We start from the raw sequence: 21,500 nt of genomic DNA on the forward strand, positions 1-21,500 counted from the left end.
TTTCAGAATTCTGTCAAGGGCCTTAAATTACCCTTTGGAGTCAGTCGAATTGTTAAGCCACAATGAAAGGTAAGCCAGAAGTCCCCTACAACTAGCATACCTGCTGAGATGCTGCCTTGATGAAAGAAAACCAAAGCCTAGCTAGACGTGGGAGGGGAGGGCAGAGCTGAGAGGCTGCCATGGCATTTTCTGTCACCAAGGCTGGCTGCCACGGGAGAGTGCCTTTGCACTTGCCCTCTCATCCTGCTTACAGGCATAGCTGACTTGTGCATGCAGAAGAGCTGAAGGCTAAGATCATTCTGCTGGTGGAGGCTGGAACCAGACCCAAATCCAGGTCTAGATCCAAAGCTTCCCCCACCCCCACCTCCACCCAGCCCGTTTTCCCACCTCATGGGCCCTCCCCTGGGCTGCTTATGGTGAGATCAGCATGGCTCTTCTGCACTGAAGAGCAAAGAGTGGAAAGAAGTCTTGAAAAAAATCAGGGAGCCTGGGGGGAACTTAGGACAGGAGTCTAATTCCCTGACATTTTTTTTCTTGCATTTTTACCACACCTTGAAAAAGAAAGACCAGTTTTGTCTTAAATGGTTTTATTAAAAATTGTACCAATTGATGAGGGAAAATACACACACACACATATACACATGTAAAGAACATAAAGCTGAATACTCTGTACAGGTTAAAAAACAACGGATCCCCTTTCCCCTCCCCCTCTTTCCTGGTTTCTCTCCCAGAGGCAGAGTGCCTAGAACCCAGGACAACTAACCTGGGCTGAGCAAAATGCTACATTCTCACTGGGTCTCCCTCTGATAGCCCCTGTGGACCCAGGGATGGGGCAACCCACTAGGCACCACTCAGAGAGCAGTGAGAGGCGCTGGCCACTTGTTTGGGGGAGGGGAAAGCAGCAGAGCCAGAGCCTGCGCTCAGCACCTGTGCCTGCAAGGCTGGTGCATCTTTGGAAGAGCTCGGTTTTCTCTGTTACTCCCTCAAAGCTCAAAGTCCCCACCAGCTGATGTACCCCCTTTCCACAGGGTGCCCAGAAGCCTCAAAGGCTGAAAAGTTAACCCCTTCCTGGACCAGGTCCAGCCAGGATTCAGCACCCAGAGGACCCAACAGCTTTCTGCAGCCCAGGCTGAACACTGATTCCCAGAAGCCCCGCTGAGCCATGAAGGCATAAGTCTTTCTGTTTTGGCTGCTCTCCACTCTCCTTACCCCCTCTTCATCAAGTCCACCAAACGACACAAGCTTGCCAGCTCTCAGTGTGCTCCTTGCTGGCCAGGACAGGCACAGTGGCTCTCCAGCCCCCAGTGGAGGTCCCGGCTAGACCATCCCAAATAACCCCCCCACCCCGCATCCCCGCCCCATGCCTGGACTGGAGCCATCCTTGGATGAGGCTGGGCCACTGGGGACAGTGAGACAAGTCAGCTGGGTTCCTCTGAGGATGCCTGACACATAAGCTCTGGACACAGAACCACACTTCTCAGGGCTTGGGGAGGTCACTGAGAGGTGATCTTTCTCTCCCTTGGACTAAGCAAGAAAAGGCCACCGGGACAGCTCTCCAGCAGCCCAAACTTCGAAGCAGGCAAAGGCAGAGAGGCCAGGCCCCCACTGAGGGGGTCAGATGTCTGGCCTGGGTGGGATTTTCTCTTCAGTGCTGTTGACCAGCTTCCAGAACCCCCTACTCTAGGGTTCTGAATTAGAAGGGCTATTTTGACCCTGAATATCAGGCTTCCTCCCTCCAGGGCTTTTCTTTAATGAAAGGAAGGTTTCCAGCCCCTCTCCCACCCCTCACCCTCAGCAAACCACAACAACCCCGTAAGTCTTCAGCTGGTTACAGGTCACGAGCCGGGTCAGAGTCTCCCTGCCTCCAGATCTGCTTCTTCACCCCCTAACTACACACAGCCGTGCTCCCGGGGGGGGGGGGATGGGGCAAGGGGGCCCAGAGGGAGGGATGTGTCTCCTGAGGCTGGACTTGAGGAATGTTCAGACCAACTCAGCAGGCCGAGGGGGGAAGGGGCCAGTCTAGATCACTAGGCCAATTAAAAACAGCCAGCCAGGAGGAACCTCTCTCCCTCCTGGGGTTATTTACCTCCTGGGTGTGTTTTGGGGGAAGAGGAAGGAGGGGATTTAGAATTTTGCCTTAGCTTGCTTAGGATCAGGAGCTAGTTCCTGAAGACAGCTAGTCAGACCAGCCTCCACCTGGCCCCAGGCTCAGTGTTCAGGTGGGCTGGTCAAACTCTGGGCTCAGTTCTCAGGGCAGGCCACAGGACATCCTGCCTGGGCCTGGCGAGATCTCTGAAGCTGGTGGCTTTGCCTCAGCACCTAGACCATTTCTTAGCTCACGCACTCAGCTTAGGTGGGAAGTCTAAGGGGGGAGGGGGCGTTCAAAGCGGCTGGCAGAAATAATCTTGGTTTTTTTTTGTGTGCCCCTGGAGCACACACCAGCACCCTGCCTGTCACAGCCTCGGTCCAGGAGGGGGTGGGAAATGACACATGTCCAATGCACGTCATAAAATGGTGTGGAGACACGCAAGGAAGGCTACCTTTCACAATGGTCAGCATGTCCCAGAGCTGGTCTTCACCTGTTCCCTGGGCTCCTTCTTGGAAGCAGGAACCCATCTTCTTAGCAGACAAACCATGGTACACACCCTGAGAATGGAATTCTAGCCAAGAAGAGGTAATACCTCAGAATATCCAAGCAGAACAAAACAAAAGCTAATGCACAATGTGAGGTCCTTCACCTCAGGGCCACTGTGAGCCCATATGGCACCTTTGTGCAAATTAGGAAAGGCACCCCTTCCTCTGAGCAGATGTGGCCCAATGCCAGGCCATGTAGCCTGGCGGGCAGAGCACGAGCTGGATTTTAGCAACCATTATCTTCTTCTGCAGGTGCCCTTGTGCAGTGAACAGCCTGCCCAACTGTACATCCAGTAGATTAATGCTTCCTTCAACAGTACTGAAGACCTCCTCTCTGTAGAATGGGAGGAGCTTGGACTTGTTTAGAGTTAAGAGTCTACTTGGGCTCCTCCAATTTCCCTGGGGTGCCCTGAGGTCTTCTCTGCGTTTTCTTTGGGGCTTGCTTCATGTTAGCACCAATGTTATCTTCTCTTACATATGCAAAAATTATAATTTAATTTCTACGGTGTCTGGTTAACTGATTCCCCATGTCTTTCCAGATTCCCCGCATCTACTATCAGAGCTGCCAGGCTGGCTGCTTTAAATTCTCTCCATTAGTGCCACAGCAGGGAGAGAAGGGAAGTTCAGAGGCAGCTGTGATCCCGCTGAGCTCCAGAGCACGCCCTTCTGGCCTAGCTGGAAGCTGAAGGAAGACAGGAAATGTGTACCCAGCTTTGCCGGTTCCGCACTCTAAGCATTGTCTGTTACTCTGAAAGACACATTTCAGCTGACAAAGCCACTGTGCTGGCTTCTGCCTGTATCCCACTAGGTGTGAAAAAGGAAGGGGGATAAGTGGGAGGAGGTATGTTGTTTCCAAGGAAACCAGGGGCTCTGGGTTCCTCCAGAGCTGACTCTTACTGTAGGTGGGTTGGCCACCACATTTCCCAGTCCCACTGTAATCCTGCCCCTTCATGCTCTACAGTGCTGAGCCTGGGGCAGGAAAGCAGTGTTCTGGCTGGGTCTTTTGAAAGAAGAGCTGACAAAGGCACAAGCTGCTGTCTATGGCACGATCATTGGCTCTTTGGCTCATCTGTGGTTGATGCCCAGCCAGTTCCACGCAGCCAGAGGTAGCAGGGTTCTGCACCTCGGGACCAATCCTGGGGCCTCTGAGTGGGACCAAGTAATACTTGAGGCCTACCCAGAAGTTTGGTTCATTTTGCGGCATGTTTGAAGGGGGGCCTTGGAGAAACCCAACCCTCCCTGAGGTCTTGCTGGAGATGACAGGGGCTGGGCGAGAATCCCTGAGCCCTTGGGACAGGCACTGGCTGGGCCAAAAGAGAGCCCAGATATGGAGCTGGGCGGACTGGCCTAGTGAAGTTGCTCAGCTGGAAAGCCCCTGGCCGAGGCCCTGGGGGATTAAAGTGGTGTGATGGTCAGGTCTTGGCCGCATCCACGGTGGAAGGCTCATAATTTTGGTGCAACCAGGAGTCTAATCCGGTCTCCTAATTTCTTAACTAAACTCCTCTGGGAAAACTACAGTCCACTTGCTGGAGGACTTCACTACCTGGTCATCTTCAACGGCTCACCGAAGACTTGACTTGTCAGAGCCTTTGGGAGGTCCCACATCAGACACATCAGCCTCTACTTCAACAGTGTTTGACAAACACCCTCATTCCTGGTGAGGTCCTGAACAGGGAAAGAGGTCTCGCTTGGGTATGTCTTATGTACACAGAAACTTTTAAAATGCAAACACAAAACAGCAACGAACAGACTTCACAAGACGCGGGGTCAGTCCTCGCCGATGTCCTTCCTGTGGTGGCCCATGCGGAAAGGGCAGCCCAGCCTCACCTGGGACCTGCCCCATTCCTGTTCTCTTCTGCATTCAAGGCCAGGTTGTGTAGGAAGAGGAGGAGTTGCCACCACACTCGATTTCGGTTTTGCTGGTGCTAAAAGTGGGGAGAGAAAATAAACGTAATTCCTAAAGGTAGCCTGTAGCCTTGACAACTCCTTATCATTCCCAATAAAAGTTCAGATCGACAAGTCTGGGGGCAGCCCTTTAATCCTATCAGTGCAGCAAACCCTGGGGGAGGGGGGTGAGAGGAGTAGCCGATGATGGGGGGGGGGGGATAGTTGAGTTCTCCAAAAACAATTGCAGTTTTAACATTAAAAAGAAAAGACCAGGCTCTTTATGCACTGTGCACCGGAGGATTAAACTTTTTCCCCTGCTTGCAGGATTTTCCAGAGTTTAGCCAAGTGCTGCTTTTAATCAGATTGGCTCCTGAGCCCCTCAAACCTCAGCTGCATGAACAACAAACTTTCTTCAGAAAGAAAGAGAAGTGCCCCCTCCCTCCCCCAACTCCAAAGTAACACAGAGAACAAGGGGGGGATGGGGGGAGCCTCCATCTGCAAGTGATTTGACACTGTGAAGGTCAAAGGGTTAATCTTCAATTTAAACCACACTGCTGAGGCAGCAAAAATCTGATTTCATCCAGTGCAAACACGCGCACACACGGATGGACACACACACACACACACACACACACACACACACACACACTTGTGCGTCTGCCCTCTCCCCTTCCAAGCATCTCCAGCTCAGTGCTGCCCTTTTTATAGCTGCTCTTGACAGTAAGCCATAAATAATCCCTCTTGGAGCGCTTTCCTACTGACTGGAGCCAATTAAACGTTAAGCAAGAACATACTTGAAAACAAAACAAAAACAAAGAATGCACACTACTCTCTGGGGGTTATCCCAGGTCCTACTGTCAGGCGGGGGCAAAGGGCAGGGGTCGGTGGCTCTCAGGACTGTGGCTGGTGCTCCGCCCACACAGGTACCATTTCCCTCCTAGGAGAGGGCAGCAGAGACCCCAAAGGGACTGGGGTGCTGGAAGAGGCAGTCTTTGTTCTCTCTTTGTCAGGGCAGGAGGACTGGACGGGGGCCCTCTCCACAGGGTCCTCGGTGGGTAGGGGAATAAAAAGCTAGTGTGCAGGAGGAAGCCAGCATGGGCTGGGCCTGGATCACTTCAGTGGCCCTGGCAGTGAGCGTGTTCCTGGGAAGCCTTCGCAGAGCCGGGGCCCGTCCTAGGCTGTCTTTAATCACTGCCCAGTCCCTACCAGGCAACTCCTCTCAGATGAAGACGACATGGTAAGTCAGTGGCAGAATGGAAAATGAGCCCAGGCCTCCCGCCCTCTCAGAGTTTCATAGGCAAGGTTGGCCCTGGCCTCTGGGACTTCCCCCAGTATCCGTGTGGGTTCCCAACAGTGCGGGTTCTGTTCACCCTACCTTGGGCCACAAAGGGAAGGGAGGTGAGATGTCAACTGAGGTTGACCTCAGAGCCCTGCCAAGGTAGGTGAATAGAACCCCCCCGGCCCGCCCCCCATCTGGGACAACAGCATGCCCTTTTCCCCCTGAGGTACGGAGCCTGGAAAACAACCCAGAAAGTTGGAGTCACGGCTACCGCCAGGAGGGGAAATCGGGGTGTGCCACAGAGTAGTCCTGGCAGACTGTGCAGGAGAATGATGGCTTCCTTGTGTTTTGTAAACAAAGATGAGTAAAAAGAGGAAACACACTCGGCTTAACAAAATCTGGTTAGAGTAAAGCAGCGTGAAAACGAACTCAGCTGCAAAACCTGAAGACGCTGGCCTGCCTGTAGCAGCTGGGCAGAGCACCCCTCCTCCTGTTTCCAGCCCCCAGCTGCCGCCCAGGACAGGTGCAAAGGTCATCTGGCAGAACAGGAGGAAAATCCAGGAAAACACTGGTCCCCGGAGAGGCTGGAATTCCAAGGCTCTTCAGGTGCCTGTTTGAAAAGGCCAAGGAACAATAACAACCACGATCATGACAAGAATGGTAACACTGAGTGTACCAGGCTGTGTTCTGAGTGTTTTACATCCTTGCTCCTCAAAGTGTGGTCCATGGACCAGCAGCCTCAGCATCAGCTGGGAGCTTACTAGAAATGGGACCTCTGAATCAGAATGCACATTACTTTAATTTTTAATTTTTTTATGTTTATTTATTTTTGAGAGAGAGAGAGAGAGAGAGAGAGAGAGAGAAACAATACAAGTGGAGAAGGGGCAGAGACAGAGGGAGACACAGTATCCAAAGCAGGCTCCAGGCTCTGACCTGTCAGCACAGACCCCGACGTGGGGCTTGAACTCACAAACCATGAGATCATGACCTGAGCCCAAGTTGGACATTTAATCGACTGAGCCACCCAGGTGCCCCCAGAACGTGCATTTTTAATAAGATCCCCAGGTGAGTTGGAGACATATTAAACTCCTTTGTCCTTCTCAACAACCTTATGAGGTTGCCATATACTATCATCCCCATTCACAGATGAGAACATGGAAAGAGGTAACTTGGCCACATGGCTAATAAGTGGCAGGGACTGAATTTATCCAGACTACCCAGCCCTAGAGCAATGTTCTTACCCATTATCATTAGGTTCTGAGTGCCAGCATATACCTTTCTTTATGCCAAAGCAGATCCTTTCTCCTTCCCTTCTTGAAATCAAAAGAGCTCAATTGCCAAGGAAGGGAGATTACAACTCTACGATTTGGAGCCTAAGCCAATCCCATTTAAGTATGCCTCAGTTTCCCCCCTAATTCCCCTAATGGAGGCCACCTGCTGTCTGGGTAACTTCCTGGGCCCTGAGGCATCTGGGGATGAGGCAATGCAGCATCCTCACTCCCATCATTTGGGGGTGGGGGTCCCAGAAGCAGCTGTGGGCCAGAGAGTGCTGTCAGAGTGGAAGGCTGAGGTCTGGCTGGGAGACACAGGCAGGGCTGATACAGGAGGCAGGGCACATAGGCCCACCCTTGGGGCCGGCCTAGGTTCCATGCTTCTGCCTCTGATAGGCCTCAGGGTACATGAATCAGCAAGGAAGCCCCTCTCTGGGGGTGGATGGCTCCCTGGGCCAGGCATCAGAGGACCTGACAATAGGACAGGATTTCCCACCAGCCTGTCTGTGAGTCCTTACTTACCTAGTAAGTGAAATGCAGGCATGTATGAGGTCACTGGTTCCGGAATCTGACTGTGTCACAGAATCCACTGAGGAGCTGTGACACATACTGAGTCCCAGGGTCCCACCCAGACTGGCTGGATCAGAATCCCCAAGGAAGGGGTCCCGGAGTTTGTACACTGAACCAACTCCCTGGGTTGACAGTTTTTAAAGTAGAAGTAACATTAGTTGTATATTTTAGTCATAAAAGTAATACATGTTAACTGCAAAAAAACTGGAACACGTAGGACATGAGAGGAGAAAAGAAAATCACTCGTGATCCTATGGCCTGGAAGAAAACACTTCATGACTTGGCATTTTTTTCAGTCTCTTTCAATCTCTTCCCATCAGAATGACTTGGCCAAGCCAGGGGTAAATCCTTCCCAGGTGGTTATGAGGAAGCCAGGCCACAGATAGGCGATCAGAAACCACTGAGGTGCTTTCCGAATCTAAGGTTTATGACGTAAAGTTTGTCATCCGCGATTAGCTTCGGGATCACAACTCAGAGTTCCCATAGCCGAGCCTAGCCTGCCTCCGGGTGGGTACGGAGACCAGAGAGAGCAGGGCCTAGTACCCAGCGCACAGCCTCCGAAGTCCCTTCTCTGGGCACAAGCAGATGCCACACAAATTCTAGCCTTCTCTTGACACAGGGCAGCCCCAGAAAGTCCCTTTTCTAAAAGGAACCCAAGCTACTTCAGACCAAGACAATCAAAGAATCCCTGGTTACAAGGAACAACAATAAATACGGCATTAAAAAGAATTTAAACTAAAGGAGAGACAAAAGACATGAAAAGAGACCAGTGAGAGAAATAGTAAGGAGGAAGGAAATCGATATTCCCTGAACAGCATGAGGAACACAAAGACACCCAGATGCCAGAGAACATGGATCCTTCCAGGAGACGGTGTGGAGAAGAAGGGGAGAAGGAAGGGGCAACCAGGAAAGACAATGCTTGGCCACTGGCTCTCAGGCACTTGGTACAGCACAGAACCCAGAATCTGAGATCAATGAATGCAACCCCCTCCCCTGCCTGAACAAGGCCCAACTCTCCCAGACCCAGCTTGAGCACCCCTCTAAGTCTGGGAACCTGCAAAAAAAAAAAGTCGGGGTTCTAAGAATGCATAGTCAGGGCACCCTCAGGGATAGGGGGTTGAGGTACGTACAGTGGATGGGAAGCTGCTGGGAATTTAAGCTTACACCAGCAGCCCTAAAATTCAGAGTTCAGAGGGTAGGGCCAATGTAGAGGGATAAAGCAGAGGTGAATGGCCCAAGGGAAAGGGTCCTGCCATAGTGGATGAAAATATCTTCTTTTGTTAAGAGAGCACAGCCAGGCAGCGGAGAACCTAGGGTAATGTTTTCTGACTCTGTCCTGCTTTCTGGCCGTGGTCGGCGGAGGAAGACAATCAGCTGCTAAGCGTACAAGGTACGGTCAGGGAAGGCACAGGCCATGCATCCTGTGTAACAGGGAACACACAGCCACACACAGTAGGTCCTCAACACGTGCATGCTGGACCAACTACAGAAGAGTCAGCCTTGCAAGATAACCCACTTGTCTGAGGCCAGGAACAACTGATGTCTGGCCGGGTCTAAAGATGTACTTGCTGTGATAGTATCAGCCTCTTGCCTGGGGAGAGGCCCAACTAGTAAAAGGCTTTTTTTTTTTTTTAAAAAGAGCTGGCTGCGGTGTCTGACAAGGTTGGATTACACAAATCAAACTCTGTTTCATCCCACACAGCCTCTGCCCGAAGCACAAAGAGCGTCTCCTCCCCTCCCAGGATAAGAATCTCCCTCTGCCTCTCTCCCTCTGGATCCAATTCACACCCTGGGGCGGGGGGGGGGGGGGGGGGGGGGGGGGGGGGGGGGGGGGGGGGGGGGGGGGGGGGGGTAGGGCGTGTTCCAGATGCTCTAGCAAAAAGTAAATTCACCCCAAAGAACTAGAGGAAAAAGCAAATCTATGCTGTGGCCCTGCTTGAAAAGAATCCTGCCAATTTACCAGGTAGAAGTTTATAATATCTCATACATTTTCCCATCTTCCCAAAGATCTGGGACACAGGAAGGACCGGCATGATCAATCCCATTTTACAGACGGGGAAGCAAAGGCTCAGAAACATTACCCTAAGCAAGTTAGTTGGGAGACGGCAGGGCGAGGGGGGTTATTTGGACCCCTGACTTGTGACTCTGGAGCTTTGTTTTTCCACTAAAATATTACAGTGTGCTTATTCACATCATGAAAACAGTACTAACTTTTCAAAGAGAATTGCCACGGAACTGCTCCCCTAGTATGCTTAAAGACATTGTTTCCAGATCATTAACTATTTAGTAAGGATGCTGTGGACCAGAAAAAATAAACCTTTCAGAGGCAGAGCTAATGGAAGATCAAACAGAAATAAAGCTAAAACTGCTCCGAAATGGTAACTTCAGATCATGTTCTGAAGCCACGCTCAGTTTCTTTAAAATGCAGAGTGTCGCATGTGCTATTTTACAGGGAGACACACGCTCTCCAAAGTGACCCTTTCCTACCTCTTCCCTTTAGCTGTCATACTCTCAACTCACCCTGGCAGAGGCTGAGGGAAACAGCCTTGCTACCGGGAACAGGAACACAGAGATAAGAGACCCTTGAGGAAAATTCCACTTGAAAGAAGTCGAGAAGACATTTTTGTTCAATTCACCAAGCTTTTATCAAGTACCCAACTAAGCTAAGCCTTTCGAAGGACGCAGAGATGAGCAAGATGTAAACTGTCCTCAATTATTTTACAATCTGAAGGGAAGAAAACAAGAGCAGAGAACAAAGTTTTACGGGAGGCAGAGCAGGGTCAGGGCAGTAAGTGGGCGTCCCTCAGGCTCTTGTTTCCTAGGAGGTGCCTGCTGAGAGCAGAGGTAGGCAGTGGGAAGACCATGGCTTTAGGATGAGTCACAGCTGGGTGGCTCCCAGTGCAGCCACTTACAGTAACTTGGGCACATGGTCTCCCTTCTCTGAGCCTCAGTTTCCCATAAAATGGGGATAATGGGTCTCGAAGTACGAGGTGGCTATGGCGATCAAATGAGAAAAATAGACTTGTGGCCTTGGGCCTGGTGGCTGCACCAAGCAGCTTGCTCTCCAAGGTGAAGACAAGGAAAATGTGGGCCCCACTTAACCTTGTTGCACACTTCCCTCAACACCCTGTGCTCAGAGCACCCGGCCCGGAACACTATCTTCTCAACAGGCTTAGGAAGTCCTGGGGAAATCCCTGACTTTTCACTGTGAGATGGGCCAAGGCAGCTAGAGGCATCTGGGCTCAGAATTCCAGGCTGCCAAGCTGAGCAAAGGGTTCCGAAACCTACAGGGCAACCCCTTGGGTCCAGTGGCCCACTGCCCCAGAAAGCTTCCGTCCCAGACGCAGGAGGAACGAGCGACGTGGCAAAACGGAAAAAGAAAAAAAATACCCCTTGCCAAGAGCTTCCTCAGCGCAGCCAGCAGCAGTACTGGGACGCTGAAGCCACTGACTGCCACCATGGCAACACACCAATCACTTCTTCAAGGAAGAAAGGGCAGCCTGGGGGCAGCCTGGGGCCAGCCAGTTCTCAGTCTTCCCAGTCGAAGACAGGAGTGCTTCCTCTAATGCAAGGGCAGGCCACTGGCTTCAGCCACTGGGGGATGGATGGGGGGAGGGGGTGGGGAACAGGGCTATGCGCCCCTCCCATAGCCCCAGAGCCTTGTGCTACATCTCCACAGCCTCTGGGGGCAGGAACTGGGGGGGGGCCCTCACCTGGCTTCCCCCCTCGATGGCTCTGGCTCCCTCAGCCTGAGAACTGCTCCATCAAACTACCGAACAACTTCTTAAGAACTCATGAGGCAACCCTGGGGTGTGTGATCTGGCCAAGGGTAAGGGAAACGGATGGAGGAGTGGCAGATCCGCTGTGCATCCAAGGTTATGGAAAAGGAACCCCAAGGCTCTGACTCCCAAACTGGGGCCTTGGCAGCCAGCTGTTCTTGTCCTGCCAGTTCCCTGGACAGGACAAGGCAAGCTAAGCATGGAAGAAAGCTGGACCCTCCTCCTCACCACATACACTGACCATTCTCATTCTGGTCAGGGAACATGACCTCTTGGTTGTCAGACATGATCAAAAGGCAAACCAAACATTTTTCTTTATTCTCCTTTCCTAGTACCTCTCCCAACCCCTCCTCTCCCATCGTGCCCCTTTACCCCTAAGGAAAACAACAACAACAACAATAAAACAACTCCCATTCCCAAGGCCTGCCTTTGGTGGGGAGGGAATGAACTATCTGGAACTATAAGGCCCTTCTCCTGGAAGAGAGAGTAGTCAGGTGCAGAGTTGTGTGGGGAACTCAGCCTCTAGTCAGCCACGCTGATGACTCAGAAGCTAAATATAGTGAGCGATATAAACAGAGCCAGCCACAGAGCAAACACAGGGCCCCCAAGCCCGGGCCTGGCTCTCACGCACAGAGGCCCTCCACGGCCCCTCCCCCAGCCTCACTCTTCCCCAGGCGCCCTCCAAGGTAGACCTCCCACTGCTGGAACAGAGGCTGGCTCCACAGAGACCTTCCCACTTTAATGCAAATTTCTGGGGCTCCTGCCCAGGGCTGCCACATTTAGGGCCTGAACAACCTCATTAGCCACAGTCTGAGCCCCCAAAACCACTCAGCAATGAGGAGGGCATCCCAAAGGGTCAGGAAGCAGTCAAGGGCCCCCTGAACAAAGGATCCAGCCTGTTGGCAGATGTAAACAACACTCTGGCTACGACTTCCAAATGAGCTCCCCAAGAACTATAAAGACAGATCCAAGTAAAATCTTAATATCATCTTTTGACACATTTCCCAAGGCCTTAAACTGTCCACACCTTAATAGTTATATGTATTACAATCTCCAAAGGGCTTTCACATCTGTTCTGCTAGGTATCAGAAATTAAGGCTCAGAGAAGTTAAGTGATGGACACAGAACTCGTAAGTGGCAGAGGTAGGATTTGAACCCAGGTCTGCCTCTAAGTCTAGGATCCTTTCTGTGATATTGCAACTAAAGATAGTTTTTAGTGAGTGGCTGAATTTTCCACAGATGGCATTTTCCAGAAAGTCTAATTACTATTCAAAGAATTTCCAAAGCTGACTATTCTGAATGAAGCCACTCCTGGTCCAAGTGAAAAAGCCATTTCTGACTCAATGAAGTCCAACGCTCATGTAGCTTTACTCACTCAATGGTCTACAGTAACTACTTCTTTTTTTGAGGATTCTTGGGTTCTTAATATTGCCCAGAAATACCCTCCTTAGATTTAAAGACGGAGCCACTGGGACAAGAGAGGACAGCAGGTATGATCCATGCTTAGGCCCATGCAGGAGGAGACCATGGCAGAGGGAATGGAAAGAAACCAGAATCCACACCTTCTGACCAGAGCAGCCCATGAACCCAGTGAGGAACTAAACCCGTCCTTCTCTTTGCTGCTGACCCTGGACAGACACAAACACACCAGGGCACCTTCACAGAACCGAAGTCAAGGTAGACCATGGTCAACAGACCACAAGAGGTCACCTGCTGCAGAGGAACAAAGAGAGGAACGTTCCACTCCTGGCCCAGTCAAAGGAAGATGGGGCATGTGATCAGGTTGGGAGAGGCTTTTACCTCCAATCACTTGGCCTCCAACTCTCTTGCTGCTTCAGAGACCCAAACCTCACTGACACTACTGACACTGATCTTCCGCCTTTAAATCCTTGCCTTTCTGTCCAGAGGGGTCACTCTGAACTGATCAGTTGAGTAACTGGGCTAGAACCCAACCCTGCATGCTCCCTAGGAAGCATGTTGGGAGGGCTTGTGGCCAGCAAAAACTGACATCCAGTGGAATTCACAACCTTTTGAGTCCAAGGTCATGGCACTCAATTTGCCGTAATATCATCCTACAATGCACTACCCCACCATCGTACCCCCCGCGCCCCGCCCCCGCTTTGGTCCATATCTCCTAGGAGGAAGGTTTCCCCTGATACAGAAAAAGAATAAATGAGGTCCTTAACCAGGGACCAAAAGTGGGGAGCTCATGCTCCCTACAGGATTCAGAGACCTATGGCTACTGTCTGGTCTTCGGACACCATCCCAGATCTGAGGAGAAAGGAAATGGCCCAGCCCACTCAACGTCTTACTGCCTCTTGAGTTGTGTTTCTTGGCTCTCTACACTCATCCTATAATGATGGAGAATGACCATCATTCTTTGAGGAGAAATGCATAAGGCCGAGTTCTACAGTTGAACAGCATGGACACCAATTTCTCTGTGTAGGGAGGGTGGAGGGGAGCTCAGGGGAAGCAGCTTTGCTAAGGGATCCGCCTGATGGGAGGGGTGGGAAGAGCATTGTGAACTGACAAGAACAAATGTGAGAGATGACCAGGCTTAGAGACAGACAAAAGGAAACTAGCATTAAAGAGTACCTATTGTGTGCCTAGAACTTCCATTGGTATTTTTTCACTTAATCCTCACAAAACAATTCTGTGGTATTAGCTCTAATTTACAGAAGGGCTGATATACTTGGCAAGGTCAAATGCCTTCCTGATGGCTAGCAGGTGGCAGAGCTGGTATTCAAACCTGGGCCTTCTGACTCTGGACTCAAAGCCTAGAGACTTAATCTTAAAAATCCTAATGCCTCTGTCTCCTTGCCTGCAAAGATTAGGGAAGGGAAGAGAGAAAGAAAATAAAAGAATGCAAGAGTCACAACAGCACTTTCTAGATATGAAATATTAGACTGTGGTTTATGTAATAATCAAGGTCAGAAAATGACTCACTTCTTAAAACTAGCTGCTAGGGGCGCCTGGGTGGCTCAGTATGTTAAGTGTCTGACTCTGGATTTCAGCTCAGGTCATGATCTTGAGCCCCAAGCTCCAAATCTCATGCTGGGCTCTGCACTGACAATGCGGTACCTGCTTGGGATTCTCTCTCTCTGCTCCTCCCTCCCTCTTGTGTACCCACATGCGCTTTCTCGTGTGCTCTCTCTCTCTCTCAAAATAAATAAACTTAAAAAAAAAACAACTAGCTACTCAAAGTTCCTTTGCATGTCTGCATGCCACTGTTCCATCTGCCTGTGGCTGTCACTCTAGCCCTTCCCGCAGGATGAGCTCCTGGAGAAGGACTGTGAGCAGGGTTAGTGGGGAAGACAGGGTTAAAAGCAAGAGGATTCCACAGACAAAAAGACTGGTTCTCTGTAATGGAAAATTTGGGGAAACCAGCTCTGGGCTGGAAAGGCTTAGCTGACTAGCCTCCTGCCACTGTGAGGTAGGAGTAGACAGCAGCAGGAGGGTGAGGGGCACAGGGAACTCGGGAGCCAGTTTGGGGTGAGGTGCAGAGCAGGGGGGACTCTCCTAACAGTTCTCCTTCTGGCTCTGCTGCTCTGCCCCTCCCCCAGGCTAGGGTGGCTCTGGCTGATCGCTGAAAGCTGCCCTCAGAGAGGCAGCCCTGGACTGGGGGAAATGATGCCAAGCTGCAAAGAGCAGGGTCAGACCTTGGGATGAGGGCCTTCTCCTCTCTTTCAGGACTGAGTCAGCAAGAAGGCTACATTCTAGTCCTGTGTTCCCAGCGTGCCACCAAGCCTACAAGGGCTAACCAACGGAACCAAGAATATTCTGGGAAACCACCGTTGAGACAGACGAGGTCTACTGGGAATGAAGAAAGCTACCTTCCAGACAGTCCTCTAGATAAGATCAGGAGACCCACAGCTCCCGAGTCCTCCAGCGGCTCTAGCACCTGGACTAGAAGCTGGGGGCTGGGTCTCAGCCATAGGCCTGTACAACCAGGCTAAAGTGAATGGGCAGGAAGGAGGCCAAGAGCCAGAAATCCAGAATCAGAGGGAGTCCACACGTGGACTGAAGCAGAGACTCGAAGCCAAGTTTCCAGAAAACAATCAACGGAGGGACTGGGGACTGGAGCGTGAGGCCAAAGGAGAAAGCTAAGCTGCCTTCTTATCTAAGCATAAGGCCACCCCCTCTTCCAGATCACTGAGGGACTGTGAAAGCCGACCAAGACCAGGTCTAGCCTCAGATTTCCCTCAGAACTCTTTGTTAGCCACTAACCGTATCTAACCCCTGATGGTCTGCTCTCAGGAGACCAAAAGAACTTCTCTTTCCCCTGGTGCTGGCAATGGTTTGGCCCTTAAGTGAGACCTACTGTGACCACCTCAAGTTACCCATCTAACTTCAGGGTCTGCCCACTAGTCATGAGCTATTTATTCTCTTGATTTCCAGACACACACACACACACACACACACACACACACAGCCGCCAGGACAGTCCCAGAGGTGGGGAACATGTTCGTTTCCAGGTGGCGCGCCTTTGCTTCAGTGGCAGTGGTGCCAGCACGGACTCAGCCATGGGCTCCTCTCCCTGCCTTGGCAGCCATCCAGAAAGCCAGCCCAGAGAGGAAGGGTTAAGTGCCTGGGGGCCGGCCCAGACAGCGGCCGCAGAGCAGGGCAGCCTCCAGCCCATGGCACGGAGGGCTCCTCCAGCACGAGCCTGCCTGGCGCTGCCTTTGTTGATGGACTCTGGCACATGCTCGACTGACACGCGATGCTCCGCCCTGGTGGGGCTGGTGCCAGGCTGCCGGCCAAGCGCCAGGCCGCCCGTCTGGAGAGACTCTCTGAGGTACGCTCTCCAGAGTCCCAGGTCCCGGTTCCCAGACACGGACAATGAGGAGCAGCCTCCCCAGCTGGAAAGTGTCAGGTTACAACCGGTTCCACCACTTTCCCCCACTCAGGCCCGTCCCTTGGCCCCGGTTACCCAGTTCCCCCGGCACCTCAGCTGGGCACCCCCAACTGTCCTGTATCGCTGCAGCACCCTGAAAATCTTCCCCATAGGTCTGCGAGGGACAATCTCCCAACATGGCCTAGAGAAGACACCATTTGTGGAGCAGGGCTGCGGAAAGCCACCCCATTCCCCAGGAGAGATTGTGGTGTCTCTTGACAAACTGCAGGACAAATGGCTCTTAGGAAGCCTGAGCTGAGAGAGGACAGGTAACCAACGTGGGGCTCAGAGATGGGGGTAAGAGTGTTCATCTAGCCAGCTGGGCCCATTCAGTTGGTGGGAATCATAACAGTCGAGGCCAAAACTCTTGAGACCATATCCTCAAGACCTGGCAGAGACAGAGTTGCTGAGGCAGGTCCTGGCCCCCCAGCCCCAGCGGACTCTCCTCCGCCCCCATCCCCTCACCTACCACCCCAAGCCCCCATGCCTACTTGCTGCATATGAAGCCGATGGAACTGGTCTGCAATGCACTGAAGCTTCCGGGCAATCTGTACCTCTGCTCGATGTTGCCAATGCCCTTCAGGGGGCTGCTCACCAAGGGGCAAGCCTGCAGGGAAACTGGCAGGGAGAGGGAGCCGGTAGCCGGCGTTGCCTGCAAAGACAGAGGGCCCACATCTCAGCATTCTCCACAGCTGTACCACCCACCCAGTGCCTAACGTTCCTGGCTGAGGCCTTTATCAGGGTGCTCCACCCAGTTTGGATAGCCTGACCTGCCGGCTACCCAAGCGTTAGAAAAAAGCTGATGCTCAGAGAACAGAAGGGAATGGTCTTAGCCTTCCCTGTAGTTCTGTAGTCACAGGCTGAGCCAGGGCAGAAGTAATATGTGTGGGTGAACTTGCCAGCCCTCTGTCCTTATTTACCAAACTATGCTTGACCACAATTTATTTTTCATGCAGTAGCAGGTTGAAGCTCTGCTCTGGAAGAGCACTGGAGGCAGCTCTTTGGAGTTCCTAGGTTGAGCAAAGCAGGGGACAGTAAGAGAAAACCAAAATGTGCCTTCGCCTTTGCCTCTGGCTGGGCTCAGGTCCTGGAGCCCTGGGCAATGGAACCAAAACTAGGGAGAGAAAACTCCTCAGACCCAGTGGAGAGCCAAGTTCCTCTCTGGAGGAGCCCCAGGCCAGACCGCAAGACCTCGAGACCAGCGCGCTGCATCCTAACCAAATGCTGGCAATTGAGCTGCCGCTAGGGGTGCCCGCCTCCTCCTCCCTCTGTTCCTTCTTCCCGGCAGGGCTGTCTTATTCATCTTCTCAGACTCCCGAAAGAATACGGAGTAGCTCACTCCAGGAATAACTGTAGGGTCTCCTCAATATGCTCTATCAGACATAGCAAGAGAACTTCTGAACCTTTCCCCTCCCTCCATAAACTATTATGCTAAAAGAAGAAAGCAGACCGAGTGTCTAGCGCTGTCCCTTTGCCAGAGGAGGGACATGTTACTCATAAAACAAACCATTTAAGCCCACAAATGAAGGGGTCTTGTCTGATTGAGCCTTGGAAACAGCCCCTCTGCTGGCATCGATCTCCGGCAGGCCCAACGTCTGTCTCCAGTTCCCCTTCCAAAGCCCAAAAAGTCCCAAGTGACACCTTGTGCCTTCAAAAACCTTCCCTCCCAGAAAGGGCTGGGTTTTTCCCTTCTGTGTCAACAGCGAGCCACAGATCCCTCAACCCTCTCCGGGGCAATGTTGGCCAATTTACGGAAGACATATCACTACCAGGACACAAAAAGTTGGGCCATGCAATGAGCCACGGGACGTAAGAGCTGAGGCCCAGGTACCCTCTTTCTGACCCAAAAAGAGACCCTGGGCCCAAAGATTCCTGCAGAAAGAGACAAAAAGGCAGAAATAATGGCATAGCAATTTGCCTTTGTTGGTGCCCGTGGAGCACAGGTGAAGAGCAAGAACAAGTAAAGTACAGTGACAAGAGTCGAGGAATCATTAAATAGCCTCTGCTGCTCAATTTGGGGAAGGAAATAACAAAGCGCAGGTTTGGGGAGGGGAAGTCCCCTCTTTTCCCCCAGTCTCTATGGGAGGACTCCTGAGGCTAAGAGCACTCACCATAAAAGAGTCGCTGGGGTTCTTCGGTCACCCCACAAGGCAGCATGACACCCTGACTCGGGGAAGCCGGACTAAGGGTCTGGGTGGCCTTGTCCTCCTGGCTGGTGGGTCGAAGCCCAGGGCCACAGCAGTGGGTGAGAGGGAAGAGTTGCAGGTGGCTGAGAGGACAGTCCAGTTGGCTCTGGGCAAACAGGTTGGCAGACAGCAAGCTCCCAGGCTGGCTCCCTGGCTCCCCATCCTCTGGCTGGAACACGTCATCCTCCAGCTCCTCCACGCACTGAGGTGGCTCCATCTCCCCTGCTAGGGTACAATGCAGGCATCTGGGGTGCTGCCCACCCCCACTCCAGGCTGAACCTAAAAGATTCCCTTCCCTTTTTCCTTTCCCTTCTATCTGGGGAAGTGGGGCCGGGAACTGATGACAGATAACCTGTTGATAAGGTACCACCAAGGATGTCACCCTCCCCAAATATGGCCTGCTGGACTGTTCAAGGATGCTCCCTACTCCCTGGGCCTTCCCAGAGCCGCCCCCTCCTTGGCCTTTTCTTCTGACCCAGGCTGGCTCTGGTCATGAAGTCTGACGGACTGCCATTGACTCTGAGCAATAGCAGGGGTATGATCAGCCACGACAAGTACTCAGGACATCCGGGGACATGTCAACAAGACTAGGCCCTGCGAGTGGCTGTGGGAGGACAGAGGGTGCTGTGACTGGCTATAGACACAGTGCTCACCACACACACACACACACACACACACACACACACACACACACACATACACACACACTGCCCTGAGAAGTAACCATCAAGCTTTCATCTCAGTCTGAGTCCAGGCTCAGCAGCAAAAACAAAAGCCAGCAATCCTTAGGCAGCCAGGTTCCCTCCAAACCTGCTAAGCCCCGCCCAGCTGCCCAATCTCCTCTAGTCCCCACCCCCTTCTTGCTCAACACAACAAACAGGCTCCACGGTGTGGTAAGAGTGTGTGTGTGTGTGTGTGTGTGTGTGTGTCCTGGGAGAAAGGGCAGAAAGACCCAAGTTAGTCACTGCCCTCCTAGCAAAGGGGAGCTGTGTGTCCACCACAGCTTGGCCTAGAGCGTAGGTCCGACATCCAGCAAAGTGGCCAGGCTCTCACAGCTCACTAGCCTCCATGACTACTCATTAGTGTCCAGGACTTCAGTCTTCTTTTCCCACAGCCTACCATTCCTATCAGCACTGAATCTGAGATTGGTATAACCTTCCTCACAGAAGGAAGTGAAATTCAGCCCTTTTTCTGTGACCTCACTCACTGCCTATGTACTACTCAGGTTGTTGATAGGAGTTTCTTGGCGATAAAGAAGTTCCCCTTGCTCCACCTGATGGCTCTTGGAAGTCTGCGTTTGGAGCCACTCAGCATCTTGAGCTCCCAGCTCAGCCCCCTACACACACAGGGGAATCTGTTAGGGCTCCTGAGGCAGCCAGAAGCAGCATCTACCTGAATGGTTAAGGATACAGAGAGATACTGCTCGTCACTGCCAGACTCAATTAGAGATCCCCTGGGAATTTTGTCTCTCAGTCTCTTCCCTTTGAAGAACAAGCCAAATGGTCTGGGGCTTGGTAAAGTATTTAAAGGAATCTCCATTAAATTCAGAATCTTGGCTTTCCCAAATGCAAGTGCTCTCTGAGGGCTTGCTTCAGCTCTGGCTCCATCCCAACCAGTCCATGAGCAATGTGTGATCCTATCTCGGTCCTCTTCCCTGGTGAGGAGATGCCCACTTGGATGGCAAACAGCCACACGGTGTTCTTCGGAAAGTGTTTCTCAAAGAATAGTAGGAGATCTTCAGCTTATCAGCACAAGGAAACAAAGTTTCCAGCTGAAAAGGACCAAGTGCTATCTTGCCAGTCACCTGGCAGGGGCTCCCCTCCAGCCCTTCAACCTTCTCTCTACAAGCTTGCAATCCCAACCTAAAAAGGGGCCCTCCACAGCTAATCACAAGCAGGAGTCATTGTCTTGGTTTTTCCTTTGAAGCTGGTCACCTCCCCCTCCTCCTCCCAGCAAAGCCCCAAAGTTCAAACCTTGCCTGGACTGGACTGTGGGGGAAATGCGGCCATAGGGTGTGTCTCTGCAAGCCCTGGGGACCCTACCCATTCTCCAGAGGAACTGCAGGTGGCTTTTCTGTAAGTGGGAGACTCTAGAGGGGTGCTGGGCAAGGTCAAGTGTAAACTGGGATAGGTAAAGAGACCCTCTTCTCCCCTTACTGAAGAGGCGATGTCCAAACTGGTAGGAAGAGCACACTTCCTGAGAGCACTGCCTGGGAAGGCTCTATTACCAGCAAGGGGAACCAAAGCCCGCTGGAGCCATCCCAGCCCCTAAGAGCTCTAAACAGGGATACAGAACTTAAGACTCCTCCTCCTCGAAGGCAGTAGCCACGCATTCAGAACTTCGACAGGAGCTAAAATCTGGGGAAGCACACATACAGGAATACACATTCCGCACCCACACAACACACAGCAGACCTGGGTGACTCCAGGAGAGAGTCTCCGCCTCCGAGTCGTGATGCCAGGGCTCCGCGCCAGGGTCCAGCGTGACGAACACTCGGGGGCTTGGCGCCCAGACTCAATTGGGAAGGAGGGAAAGAGCCCAGCTGTTAAGGAGAGGAGCCTTCAGACTCCGCAGGGAGGCAGGACGCCCCACAACTCCCTGTCCTACTCCAAAGTCAGATCCAGAGGCCAGGCCGTTCGCGGGAGCCCAGGTCTGCTCAGCAGTGCGCCGCAGGTTCCCCTACCCACCTGGACCCAACTCTTTGCAGTCTGAAATACTACCACCTTCAAGTTCCCTCGTGCAGCAGCGCACTAGATGAGGGTTCTGTACCCCGCTCCCGCACCCCAGCGCTCCAGCCCTTCATGGTCACCCCACAAGCCCGCAGCCCAACCCTTCCCGGGCCCCCACGCGCAGCACGACTCCACTCCCCACTTCCCCGAGGAGGTGCGATCCAACTCCGCCCGGCCCCCGGCCGCTCGCGCGCTCACCGGGCTGCGGCGGGTGGCGGGAGGCGCTGGCAGGGGCGGCAGCGGCAGCTGGCGGGCTGGCGCGGGTGGAGGC

General features: G+C 52.5%; 1 protein-coding gene across 4 annotated transcripts in view; it reads right to left on the reverse strand.

Moving 5' to 3' along the window:
- Positions 1-570: 570 nt before the first annotated feature.
- Positions 571-21,500, reverse strand: part of BMF (Bcl2 modifying factor) — a 21,163-nt gene continuing 233 nt past the window's right edge. The window contains exons 1-5 of one of the 4 annotated variants that reach the window (XM_029951130.1): positions 21,428-21,485; positions 20,915-21,042; positions 18,426-18,725; positions 16,806-16,966; positions 571-4,559 (exon numbers count right to left, since the gene is read on the reverse strand). In XM_029951130.1, coding sequence (XP_029806990.1) covers positions 4,458-4,559; positions 16,806-16,966; positions 18,426-18,717 — 555 coding nt within the window. In that variant the 5' untranslated portion in view covers positions 18,718-18,725; positions 20,915-21,042; positions 21,428-21,485 and the 3' untranslated portion in view covers positions 571-4,457. Of the gene's footprint in view, positions 4,560-16,805; positions 16,967-18,425; positions 18,726-20,914; positions 21,043-21,427; positions 21,486-21,500 lie in introns of those variants that run through there. The other 3 variants (XM_029951131.1, XM_029951132.1, XM_029951129.1) reach the window with 3 other exon arrangements.

Source organism: Suricata suricatta, chromosome 9 (genome assembly GCF_006229205.1).
Source record: "Suricata suricatta isolate VVHF042 chromosome 9, meerkat_22Aug2017_6uvM2_HiC, whole genome shotgun sequence".
NCBI classification, from domain to species: domain Eukaryota; kingdom Metazoa; phylum Chordata; class Mammalia; order Carnivora; family Herpestidae; genus Suricata; species Suricata suricatta.